This window comes from Camelina sativa, chromosome 2 (genome assembly GCF_000633955.1).
Source record: "Camelina sativa cultivar DH55 chromosome 2, Cs, whole genome shotgun sequence".
NCBI lineage: Eukaryota > Viridiplantae > Streptophyta > Magnoliopsida > Brassicales > Brassicaceae > Camelina > Camelina sativa.
Window position 1 is genome coordinate 23,002,371 of NC_025686.1, and position 12,786 is coordinate 23,015,156.

Consider the following 12,786-nt stretch of genomic DNA (forward strand, 5'->3'; position numbering starts at 1 on the left):
TCAAATAGGTAACTTGACCCAACCCAAATCCGTCTAGGTTCCATAATTATGTAAACCGATCTGAGCACGCATATGGGTGTATTTTCCTGCTCATGACATCTTATAAAAATTTGACGTTTGCATACGCTACACTACAAAGCCAAAGAAGAACTAAAATATCAGATTCAACTCAATTCGATAAAAATTTGAGATTCTTAGTTGTCACATAACATACACAACACTGCTTAAGTTAATAAAACTACTCATTGATGTTGTTGTATTTGAATTAACCGTCAAAACACAAATGTACATGTCTTTTGTAGTTTCATCTCAGTCTCATACTCCTCTTTCAAATATTCCTAAAATTAAACAAAAGTCAAAATAATTAGTCTAACCAAACCGGTAACCAGTAATCACATATGGCCACAGAAGATTTAAGCTAACAAAAGAAACAAATTCAGTCATGATTTAATACCAAATATCTAGTAAGTGAGGTTCTTAACATAAGAATAAAATTAAAAATACATTGGTATCATATTAGTAAGTCCTTCCTAATAATGTAATTAAACCTTTATATCTTCCTTTCAATAATGAGGTAGTACTAATTGATAGAGCTTCACCTAGGCCTAAAGCCCACCAAAGGTTTTTATATTTATAAGCGACTTCCTTCTAGGTTTTTGTTCTGTTCCTCTGTTGTGGCTTTGTTTTCGCTTGGTTTCGGTTTGGTTTCTGAAAAATCCTTTTAGTCTGTTTCTAACAAAAATATGGCCAACATCAGCGACTTGTCTGATAAATTGCTGATTATGATATTATCGTATCTTCCAACAAAAGTTGCTGTATCAACTAGCGTTTTGTCCAAACGGTGGAAGTTTCTTTGGAAGTGGTCGCCTAAACTCGAGTTCGATGATTACCCTAACACCATTAATGATTTCAATCTTTCAAAATCTTCATACCTTTGTCAGTATTTTATCAACAAGAATCTGCCATTCTACATAGCTTACATCATAGAAAGCTTGCGCGTCAGGGTACGTCTTAGATCACTTCAAAGTAAGGATTTCGAATCGTGGGTTGGACTCGCAGTTTCTCGTCGTTATCAGCTATTTACCTTTCTATAAAGAACCTGAAGTGTTATTCCCAAGTAGTTTGTATACTTGCAAGTCTCTAGTCACTTTGAAACTCGAAGGCTTCAAGATTGTTGTGGATGTTCCTCGCACGGTTTGTCTCCCTTCCTTAAAAACCTTGGAGCTTCGACATGTGAGATACTTAAATCAAGATTGTCTTCTACAAAGTTGTCCTGTTCTTGAAGATTTGTTTATTCATCGAGTTGGATATGACAACTTGCTAGGGTTAGTTGTTAATGTCCCTTCCTTGAAGCGTTTATCTGTACATATAGACTCGACATGTTCTATTGGTGCGAGTATCATAGTCACACCTTCTTTGAAGTATTTCAACTTTGAGGATTACAAAGTTGAAGATTGTTATTGTAAAGGCTTCTCCTATTCTATTGACCATATGCCAGAGCTGGAAGAGGCAAATATCATTGTTCTGAGAAATCCTCAAGATCTTCTCGAATCAGTTACATCTTCCAGACGTCTCTCATTACGCGTAGCATTCAACTCTGCGGAAAATGTAAGTCTTTGTTTTCAATCTCACATTATTATATTCTCTTGAGTTTGAATCCTTTGTTTATTATGTGTGTGTGATGTGTGCAGACTGTGTATCGTGAAGGTATTGTCTTTAGTCAGCTTGAAAAGTTAGAGCTGTTTATATGCAACGATGACTGGTCAAAGTTACTTGTCCAGTTACTCAAAGATTCTCCTAATTAATCTGCAAATCCTCAATCTCATTGTTGATGATGTAAGTTTCTTCGTTGATTGTTTTGTATAGTTCTAAAAGCACAATGTGGTGTAGTTTTAACTCTTTAGTTTTTAATGTTTAATCTCAGAGTAAGTCACGTTTTGTGGGTTATAAACCGGTTAGCTGGGACAGCTCCGTTCCAGAATGGTTTTTGAAGAGTCTTGAAACTTTCAAGTTTGAAGGGTACAAGGGAAGACAAGAAGAGACGGATTTCTTGAGTTTTATCTCCAAACATGCTCGTTGCTTGAAATCTACATCAATCTTGCACGGATGATCCATGCATGTTATGCTCCCTTAAAAGAGTCATTGTATTCGTTTAAGAATGTTTCTGGTTGTTTAACTCTATAGATGTGGAAATTGCTTTCAAACAAAAATTGTGCCTTCTTGTCACAAGATACTGTCCTTACTCCTTATAAGATATATCAGTTGCACAAAACAAAACAAAAAAAGATAAAGAGGTCGTCGCAAGTGTTCTTCAAACTTTGGAAGAAAAAGGTAATTACAATGTTTTCATACAATATCCATCTAAACACTTAGATACAAGTGTTGTAGACGGTCTCTTCCACCAAAGCGGAAGCTCACCCAAGAAAGAGCAAGCTCACACATCTAAGTGTAAGATCAAACCAGTAGGATCAGTAATCTCTTATGACTACTAAAATTTGTATTCATCTTTTTTGGTTTGACAACGTCTATACCTTTGAAATCTAAAGTTAGCTTTTGTTTAACTTGAAGCCCTAGTCACCATATTGCATTGATTTAAATTTATGCATATCATTAATGTTATGATCTTTTCTTTTTTTTTTGTCAACCATAAATGCTATGATCTGTGATGGCTTATACTAATGAAAAAATTACGTGTTACAAGAGGTAGGGGAGGGCAAAGGGCCAAAGGCGATTATGTTGTTGTTAATTATATATTACATGGTATATAAGAAATATTGAAAATTGTCTTTTAATTTATTCTATAGTCTGGTTATGTCATATAAGCTCAAATTTTGAGCTTTAGCTCAACAGTCAAAACAGAGACCAACATAGTAACAAACAACAACACCAAGAGCTTGTTACTATATGTTGAAGATGAAGAGGTTCACATACGCATCCACTATAGAAGAACTTAGCAGTTTGTTTCTAACTCAATACAGAGCAAACAAATAGTCTGTAATGTCTTCTTTAGAATCGTCTCATACTCCTTTTCAACTTTCCATACAGATTAAACAAAAGATTCAACCCAACCAATGATTACCTAAAACCACAGAGGAATCATGCAAATAAAAGAAATTACTCATTCCTTGATGTTTTAGCAAATTTTTTTTTGTTTCATTGTAACTTGTAATTGATGTTTTCAACATTCTATGCAAAAATTAAATGTGTTTTTAACTCTTCTTTTTTCATTTTTATATGCAATATGCAAAGAAGAGTTAAAATCACACCAAATTTTCATTTTCTTTCTATTCAACATTCTATGCACAATATGATGGAGAATTGTGTTGATTTTAACTCTTCTTTTTCATTTTTATAATATCAGTTCAAATCATATGGGCAGTATGATCCGGCTAGCTGGAGCGTTTATAATCAGGGCTCCGTTCCCGAATGTTTGTTGGATAGTCTTGATTATTTTAAGTATGATGGGTACGACAGCGAGGAGCCAGAAGATAGGGATTTCTTGAGTTTTATTTTCAAACATGGTCGTTGCTTGACATCCACATCAATCTTGAACGTATGATGTTATGTTCCACAATTGAAACTTGAAAAATGATTCAAGAGTCGTCGTACTATAGGTTTTGTATTTGTTTTGTTATCCATGAACAATAATGTCTTTATTTTAATGTGGAACTTGATTTCGAACAAAACTTGTGCCTTATGTCTCAAGTTTGGATAAGTTATGTCATATAAGGTATATATATAACCATACCATTCGTCTCCATTAGCAAAGTCAAGTCGCACTACAAAGAAAGAAAGAAGTGAAAGGTCAGGACTTTTAATTCAATCACAGCAACAAAAGTAAAAAACCAACAAAACTTGTTCTAGTGTGAATCTCTCAATCATCCTCTTTATTAACCTTTACTGCCAAGTCCATTGAGTCCTTCTGCAGGGATTTCAGCAACAGTGACAAGGGAGAAGATTTCTTTTACGTGCATAACACGAATCTTGGTGGACCTCTGTTTCCTCTGCTCCAGCTTCACTTGGTGAAAACTAAAAGAAATTCATAAGAAGACTGGCCCAGTTCGAGGCCCATCAATATTAATTGTCATTATTAAAGGGGAAGCCAAACAGTCTCATCATGAACACTATCGGTCCACACCATTCTCTTTGAGTCTTTGTCGATTCATCTTACCCTCTCTCGATTCTTAATTAGCTCACAAACACTCGCTCTTACTCAGAGTTGAAATGGCTTTGCAATTCTACGGGAGCCTCCACTAAGTCAATCAACTGAAATTTCTAGGTTTTGTTTTTCGGTTCTCTGTTGTGGCTTTGTTTTCACTTTTCTACTAATTTGTATCATTGTATGGTTTGGCTTCCGACAAATCTTGTTGTCTTATGCTGTGTTTCTTGTGATTTGTTTTTTTTTTCTTTTGTTCAGGGTCAGGAAACCCCAAGATCTGTAGAGTTTGACAGTATCTTAGGGTTTGTAAAAGATATGGCCAAAATCAGTGACTTGTCTGATGAATTGCTTGTCAAGATATTATCGTTTCTTCCAACAGAAGAAGCCGTATCCACTAGCCTTTTGTCCAAACAGTGGAAATATCTTTGGATGTGGTCGCCCAAACTCGAGTTCAGCTTTACTACTCCTTCAAAGTCTGCATGCCTGAGAGATTTTATTGCCAAGAATCTTCCATTACACAAAGCCCCTATCATCGAAAGCTTGGTCCTTTGCTCCTTTCCTGGAGCAATTCAACCTGAGGATTTGGATTCGTGGGTTGGAACTGCAGTTTCTCGCTGTCTGCGTGAGCTAAGTATCGATTTATATTATACCGAAATGCAACCTTTTGTATCATTGCCCTGTTGTTTGTATTCATGCAACTCGCTCGTGACACTGAAACTTGACGGCCAGGATATTCTTGTGGATGTTCCTCCAACCGTTTGTCTCCCTTCCTTGAAAAATTTGGAACTTCTGGGTGTTTTATACTCAAACAATGATTCTCTTCGACTGCTTCTATCATGTTGCCCTGTTCTTGAAGATCTGATTATTAACCGAGAGGACTCTGACGATTTGACAGCGGTGGTTATTATTGTGCCATCCTTGCAGCGTTTAACTTTAAATATAAACCGATTTTGTTCTTATGATGGGTATGAGATAGTTACCCCTTCTTTGAAGTTTCTCAGTGTTCATGGTTATGGAGGTAATAGCTCCTATATGATTGAGCATATGCCCGAGCTAGAAGAGGCAGATATCAGTGTAATGCTAGATAATGGGAAAGATACTGAAATGCTTCTCAAATCAATCACAGCTGTCAAACGTCTTTCATTTCGCGTAGGATACAAGAGTGGAGAAGAGGTAACATGTTTCCATCTGTCCACAAGTTTTCACTTAGAACACTAAATCATATTGTCTTGAGTTTATTAAATCCTTTGTTATTTCCCTTGTCGTCATTTCTGCTGCAGACTGTGTATCGTGATGGTATTGTCTTCAAACAGCTTAAAAAATTGAAGCTACGTATATGCAGCGAGAATTGGTCAAAGTTACTTGTCCAGTTGCTCAAAGATTCTCCTAACCTGAAAATCCTCAATCTCTTGCTCGATGATGTAAGTATTTCTACGTCTTAAAACAACTTTGCGGTAAAGCACATTATGGTGTGTTGGTGTGATTTTATAACTCTTTTCTTTTTCATTTTCCTTTTAATTTCAGTACCTTCCATTCTGTTATCAGAAGTATGAACCGGTTGGCTGGAGCGATAACCACCACGCCTCCGTTCCTAAATGTTTCTCCAGTAGTCTTGAAACTTTCAAGTTTGAAGGGTACGTCAGTGAGAAACCAGAAGATAGGGATTTTTTGAGTTTTATCTTCAAACATTCTTGTTGCTTGAAATCTACCTCAATCGTGCACCTATGATGTTATTATGCTCCCTAAAATGAGTCATTGTATTTGTTTAAAGGATTTTTTAAGGTTTGTTTTGTTTGACTAAATGTGGAATAATTTGCTTTGAGCCTTCTTGGTCATGTTCTTGGTTCTATCCTCTCTCTCTCTCTTTTTTTTTCCTTTTTTATCGTCTAGTTAATTTCCACAATTTGTAAATGTGTGTGCCTTGCGACTCAAGCCTCTTTCCAATAGCGAAAGACAACTAACACATGATGTTCTACAGGGTCACTTTCTTCTTCGGTAGAAGATAACAGAGAGAGAATCACGTTTGGAAAAACTTAACAAGCGAGACCCGTCAGTTCACATTACAGTTTCAACTCTCAAGTAGTCAAGTTAGTGTGTGTTGTTGATTCAAGCCAAAAAAGAAATCATTTTAATTCCTCTGTTTTATCATTCCATTTGGAATTTGCTGTTATATCTTTGACCTTTATTAGGGTGTCCAATGACGGATCCAACCCAATTCCGTTTAGGATTGTAAATGTCAACAACGTCTGTAAAATGAAGAAGATGAACTTGCCAAATTCTCTGCCATAGCTGATACCTTTGGCTCGTCTCGTTTGTTTTAAAATTTGGATGATAAGTTACAGAGCTGTTAATGCATGGCAGAGGAATGAAATTTCTAGCCAAAAAGTTCGAATTATTGGAATATCTCCACAAAAAAATTACGAGTAAAGTTTTGGATTGAGGATTATTCAGTGTAAAATCACATTTACATGGAAAAAAACTACAATTTATTTGTACCTTAATAAATCTATATACAATTATACACTATGCACTCAGAAAGAGTTTCACTGGAAGAAGACTGGCCCAGTAACAAACCCATCAGGTCATCATGTCACTATAGGTTCTTTTATTTATATATTAAACCATTAGGAAAGGAAGTCTGAGAAGAAAGTGACCGACTGCAAAGTTCTGCGATTCCTACAATTACTGCTGGTAAACAACCTACTACTTGTTCTTTCTTCTTCCTCTCTTTGTAGATTCATGTTATAGATGATAGATCCTTACCCTTTCTCGGTTGTTAGCTCTCAAAACACTCTTGTCAATTCAGAGTTGAAAAGGGTATAGAGTTCTTTTAGTCGCTCCCACTCTAAGTCAATCACCTGAAATTTTTAGGGTTTTCTACTAATTTGTTTGGTTGAGTTCCGACAAATTTTTAGGGTTTTCTACTAATTTGTTTAGTTGGCTTCCGACAAATCTTGTTGTCTTATGGTGTGTTTTTTTTTTTTGTTTTTTTGTTTTCAGGGTTTAATCTATTGTCTATCTATCATCCTAGGTTTGTTTATTTTGGTTCTGTTCCTCTTTTGGCTTTGTTTTCACTTTTCTACTAATTTGTTTGGTTGTCTTATGGTGCGTTTCTTGTGATTTGTTTATTTTTGTTTTGTTATCAGGGTAAGAAAACCCCAAGTTTTGTAGAGTCTGACTCAGTGAGAGTATCTTGTAGGTTTGTGAAAGATATGGCTAGAATCAGTGACTTGTCTGAAGAATTGCTTGTGAAGATACTAACGTTTCTTCCAACAAAAGTTGCTGTATCAACCAGCCTTCTCTCGAAACAGTGGCAGTTCCTTTGGTTGTGGTTGCCTAAAATCGAGTACGATGATTACGATGACGTTTATGGTGATTTAGGGACTGGATTCCAGAGATATAGGGATTTTATTGATAAGTATCTACCATTACACAGAGCTCCTATCATAGAAATCTTGCACCTCAGGTTTACTTTAGAATTACTTCAACCTGAAGATTTGAAATCGTGGGTTGGAATTGCAGTTTCTCGCCGAGTGCGTGAGCTAAGTATCAGCCATTTTCATGTCTGGGGTGATTCTCAGGTTTTATTTCCGTGTAGTTTGTATTCTTGCACATCGCTCGTGACTTTGAAACTTGAAGGCAAGAACATTCTTGTGGATGTTTCTCCAACGGTTTGTCTCCCTTGCTTGAAAACTTTGGATCTTCGACGTGTGACATACTCGAATGAAGATTCTCTTCGGCTGCTTCTATCACATTGCCCTGTTCTTCAGCATCTGCTTATTTACCGAGAATACAAAGACAATGTGGGAAATTTAGTTATTAGTGTCCCATCCTTGCAGCGTTGAACTTTATTTACAGAGGAAGGATGTCCTGAAGATGATGAGTATGTGATAATTACCCCTTCGTTAAAGTATTTCCAAGTTTGCGATGATAGGGAAAGTATCTCTTATTTGATTGAGCATATGCCAGAGCTGGAAGAGGCAAATATCACGGTAATGGAGGCTACTGAGAAAAATAATAAAATGTTTCTCAAATCAATCACAGCTGTCAAACGTCTAACATTTCGCGTAGAATTCAACACTGGAGGAGAGGTAACATGTTTCCATCACTATTTTTACTTAGAAAACTAAATCATATGGTCTTGAGTTTTTTAAATCCTTTGTTATTGCCTTCTCGTCATTTCTGGTGCAGACCGTGTATCCCGATGGTATTGTCTTCAGTCGGCTTGAAAATTTGAAGCTATATATATGCTGCCAGAATTGGTCAATGTTACTTGTCAACTTGCTCAAAGATTCTCCTGACCTGCGAATCCTCGATCTCGAGGTCGATAATGTATGTGTTTCCCCGTCAACTACTTTGCTTAAAGCTCAATATGGTATATTGCTGTGATTTTAATTCTTCTTCATTTTTTTGTTTACTCTTCTTTTTTCATTTGTTTGAATGTCAGTTCAAGGGATATAAAAATGTGGAGTATGAACCGGCTAGCTGGAGCAATAATCAGGGCTCCGTTCCTACATGTTTCTTGAATAGTCTTGAGACTTTCAAGTTTAAAGAGTACGACAGTGAGGAACAAGAAGATAGAGATTTCTTGAGTTTTATCTTCAAACATGCTCGTTGCTTGAAATCTACATCAATCGTGCCCCAAAGATTTGATGTTCGATAATAGAATCTTGAAAATGATCCAAGAATCGTTCGTCTTATGGCTGGGGTTTCGTATTTGTTTTGTTATCCAAGAAACGATTAGGTTCTGTACGTACTTTTATTTTATTTTATTTTTTAATTTGAATGTGGAACTTGTTTCTGAACGAAATGTTTTTATTTTATTTCATCTGGTTAATTTATTCTATCGTATGGTTATTGCATATAAGCTCAATTTTGAGCTTTAGCTCAACAGTCAAAACAGAGATTAAATACAGTAACGAACAACAACACCAAGAGCTTGGTTCAAAACATTGCTAGTTTTTGTGCTTTGATTATTTAAAAGTTTCATGAAGAGGTTCACATACACATCCACTATAGAAGAACTTAGCAGTTTGTTTAGATGGAGACGACGACAAAGTTCTGCGATTCCGATTGCTTCTGATAACTTTATGTCATTATTAAAGGTTGTGGATTTTTTAAAGGTTTTGTCTTTAACTATATCTGGAATTTCTTTTGTTGCCATCATTATAATGATTGTATGTATGTGTGTACCTTGCGACTCAAGTCAGGATTGAAAGCTCAAAGGGTTTAACTTAACCCGAATCACACAGTGCTATGCTTCTTTAGGAAGTTAAGATTAAATCGAAAATTTGATGTTGTCATATATGGGATGATTGACGGTATCCAAATCCGTCTAAGTTTGAGAATTTTTTTTTAATTCTTTACGTGTTCAATACATTATGTTCCTACAATCAAACATACTCATGACATCTTTATCAAAACTTGAGGATTAATTATATTGATCATCCCTACGATAATTTCTTTGTAAATGTGCGATTTTCAACAATTTACCAGCAAAGATTAACTAAAAGAAAAAAATCAGATGATAAGAGCACAACAAATTATATAATCATGAAGAGTAATAAAACCAATTTAAACCAACAAAACTTGTTCTACTGATTCTCTCTCACTCTCATTCCTCATTGAGGACCTCTGATTCATAGATCTGCTCCATCTATTTGCTTGTTCTATATATCACGCACACCGTCACATCCGGAAGCTTCTTACAAAACACTTCCTTCTTATTCATCCCCGTTCGCCTTCTAGCTAGGTTCGAGCTTTATATTAGACGGTGGATTGACATGATGCTCTTAGGGCCTAAAAGACAATGTTCTATAAGACATGAAGAGATAGAAGGATAGAAGATTTACTTTTATTTATGTTAATATATTTTCCTTAATTACGTCAAGTTAAGGCAAAGACTATTATTGCCTATATCTATATACTGTATATTTATGACATGATGGGGGATTAGGGCACCCGTCTAAAACTTTATCTTGATTTCTAAATTTTCTAGGTTTTTGTTCTGTTCCTCTGTTGTGGCTTAACCCAGCAATTTCTCATTATTGCTAATAATATAATCTATCTCGTAAAGTAAGTGCTGAATTCAAAAAAATCAAGGTCTTTAGTAGATATGTCACAAATAAGTGAGTTGTCTGATGAATTGCTGGTGAAGATATTAACGTTTCTTCCAACAAAAGCTGCTGTATCAACCAGCGTTCTCTCGAAACAATAAAAGTTTCTTTGGATGTGGTCGCCTAAACTCGACTACAATGATTACGATAACATAATTCGTGGCAATAGTTTAGAGGGCCCATATCCAAGATATCGGGATTTTATTGACAAGAATATATCATTAAACAGAGCTCCTATCATAGAAAGCTTGCGCATCAGTTTTTATCATGGAATACTTCGACCTGATGATTTGAGATCGTGGGTTGGAATCGCAATCTCTCGCTTTGTGCGTGAGATAAGTATCAATTTATTTTCTTTTGTACCTGATGTATCATTGCTCAGTAGTTTGTATACCTGCAAATCTCTGGTGACACTGAAACTTAGCGGCCACAAGACTATTGTGGATGTTCCTGGAATGGTTTGTCTCCCTTCCTTGAAAACTTTGCAACTTCTAAGTGTGAGATACTCGAATCAAGAATCTCTTCCACCGCTTTTATCACATTGCCCTGTTCTGGAAGATCAAACAATTGAGCGATACTATACAGACAATGTGAGAGATTTAGTTGTCATTGTCCCGACCTTGAAGCGTTTATCTTTATATATACCCTATGACGATTCTTTTAAACGATGCGTGATAGTTACTCCTTCGTTGAGGTATTTCAAATTTAGGGATATTAGAGATGGTGATATCTCCCACTTGGTTGAGCATATGCCAGAGCTTGAAGATGCAGAAATCATTGATGTGAAGCTTCTCAAATCAGTTACATATGTCAAACATCTTTCATTCACATTGTACAACAATGCAGAGGTAATATATGTTCCCATCTGTCAACTTCAAGTTCTGATCAATTAGGTTTTCTTGAGTTTGAAATTTCTTGTCATGTGTGTGCAGATCACTGTGTATCCTGATGCTATTTCCTTCAATCAGCTTGAAAGTTTGAAACTAGATATTATATGCAAGGATAATTGGTCGCAGTTACTTGTCCAGTTACTCAAAGATTCTCCTAAACTGCAAGCCCTCCATCTCAATCTCCAAGTAAGTTTTTTTTTTTGACAGTTTTGTGGTCAAAAGGACATATATATGGTGCAGTTTTAACTCTTATTTGCTTTTTAGTTTCAGGAAGAATATTTAAGATATGAGGCATATGATGGACCAGTTAGCTGGAGCAATAATGATGAAAGCTCTATTCCTAAATCTTTGTTGAAGAATTTAAAAACTTTCGAGTTGAAAGGGTACAAGGGAAACCTAGAAGAGAGAGATTTCTTGAGTTTTATCTCCAAACATGCTGCTCATGTGAAATCTTCAATTCTTCATCAATCATCGCCATGATAATGTTCTGTTTTCCACAGTAGAGACTTGAAAATGATCAAAGGTTGTGGTTTTTTTTATAGGTTTTGTCTTGTTGGGTGTTAATTATATGTGCAAATTACTTTTCGAACAAAACGTGTGTTTAACTAGATGTGCATTGTAGTTCTATCATCTCGTCTGATATTATTTTTTTATATATTTTTGCTTATCATTCTATGACTAATAATAATTTCTACGATTTGAATGTGTATGCCTTGCGGCTCAAGTCTTTTTTTTTTTGCAAACAACAGAACCAATTCAGGTTGTAGAACATCTGTGTCCCTTATCACTCTCGTCGTTGGTTTTTTTACTCTAGAGAGACCATTACTAGTTTATGAATTATATAATTAATTTATGTTTTTTCTGTTATAAATAATTTATCTTTAGATTAGTAAAAAACTAAACAACTGTATGTAAAAATCACTTAAAAAAAACATTAAAATCCAATAAAAAAAATCTGTAATAAATGAATAAGACTGGATTTTGAACTAATACACTGGATATTTAGTCCCATTAAGAGGCCCATCAGATGTTAATGTCATTGAAGGTTTTTTTGTTTGTCAAAAGCAGCTGATGGTGGTGGTGATTTGATTGGTGTGAGTGAGAGTTATCGACGGAGAAGAACGAAGTTCTGCGATTCCGATACTTCTGATAAACCAACAACTCCTCCTTCTTCATTCTCCCTTTTTATAGGTTCGAGCTTTTCTGATTTACGTTATCAGCTTTGTTTAGGTCCTACCATTTCTCGATTCCTATCTGGCGCAGCGTAACTAAGATAGAACCTTGTGTCGTTGATTCTCAAGAATGACCGAAACAAGGGTGTGTCGATTTGTTCGTTGATTCGTAGAATGGCCGAACAAAGGACAGAACTTGAAGATTGTTGATTCAAAGAATAGCCGAAAATCAAGAGAAAATAAAGAAGCTTAAAGCTCTGAATAATATTCAATAAAAGATGTCTTCCTCCTTGAAGCTAAGAGGAGATTTATACAAAAGAAGCAAAGAAAACCCTAGGTTGTAAACCGACTGAAAACAGAGCAAACAAAACGTAAAGCCCAAGATAAACATAAACGTAAATAAAGCCCAACGAGAAAAAGGAAATAGAAGTCGAACACCTAAGATACGC

At 35.6% G+C, this 12,786-nt stretch overlaps 1 protein-coding gene and 3 pseudogenes across 1 annotated transcript; all 4 read left to right on the forward strand.

Moving 5' to 3' along the window:
* Window positions 744-2,500, forward strand: LOC104756021 (annotated as a pseudogene).
* On the forward strand, window positions 4,149-5,897 carry LOC109127478 (putative FBD-associated F-box protein At5g56700). Its single transcript, XM_019232266.1, has 4 exons — window positions 4,149-4,279; window positions 4,418-5,332; window positions 5,440-5,580; window positions 5,684-5,897. Exons 2-4 carry the CDS (start codon window positions 4,475-4,477, stop codon window positions 5,885-5,887), a joined length of 1,203 nt encoding a protein of 400 aa, XP_019087811.1. The 5' UTR covers window positions 4,149-4,279; window positions 4,418-4,474; the 3' UTR covers window positions 5,888-5,897.
* Window positions 7,372-8,822, forward strand: LOC109127053 (annotated as a pseudogene).
* On the forward strand, window positions 10,275-11,645 carry LOC104756032 (annotated as a pseudogene).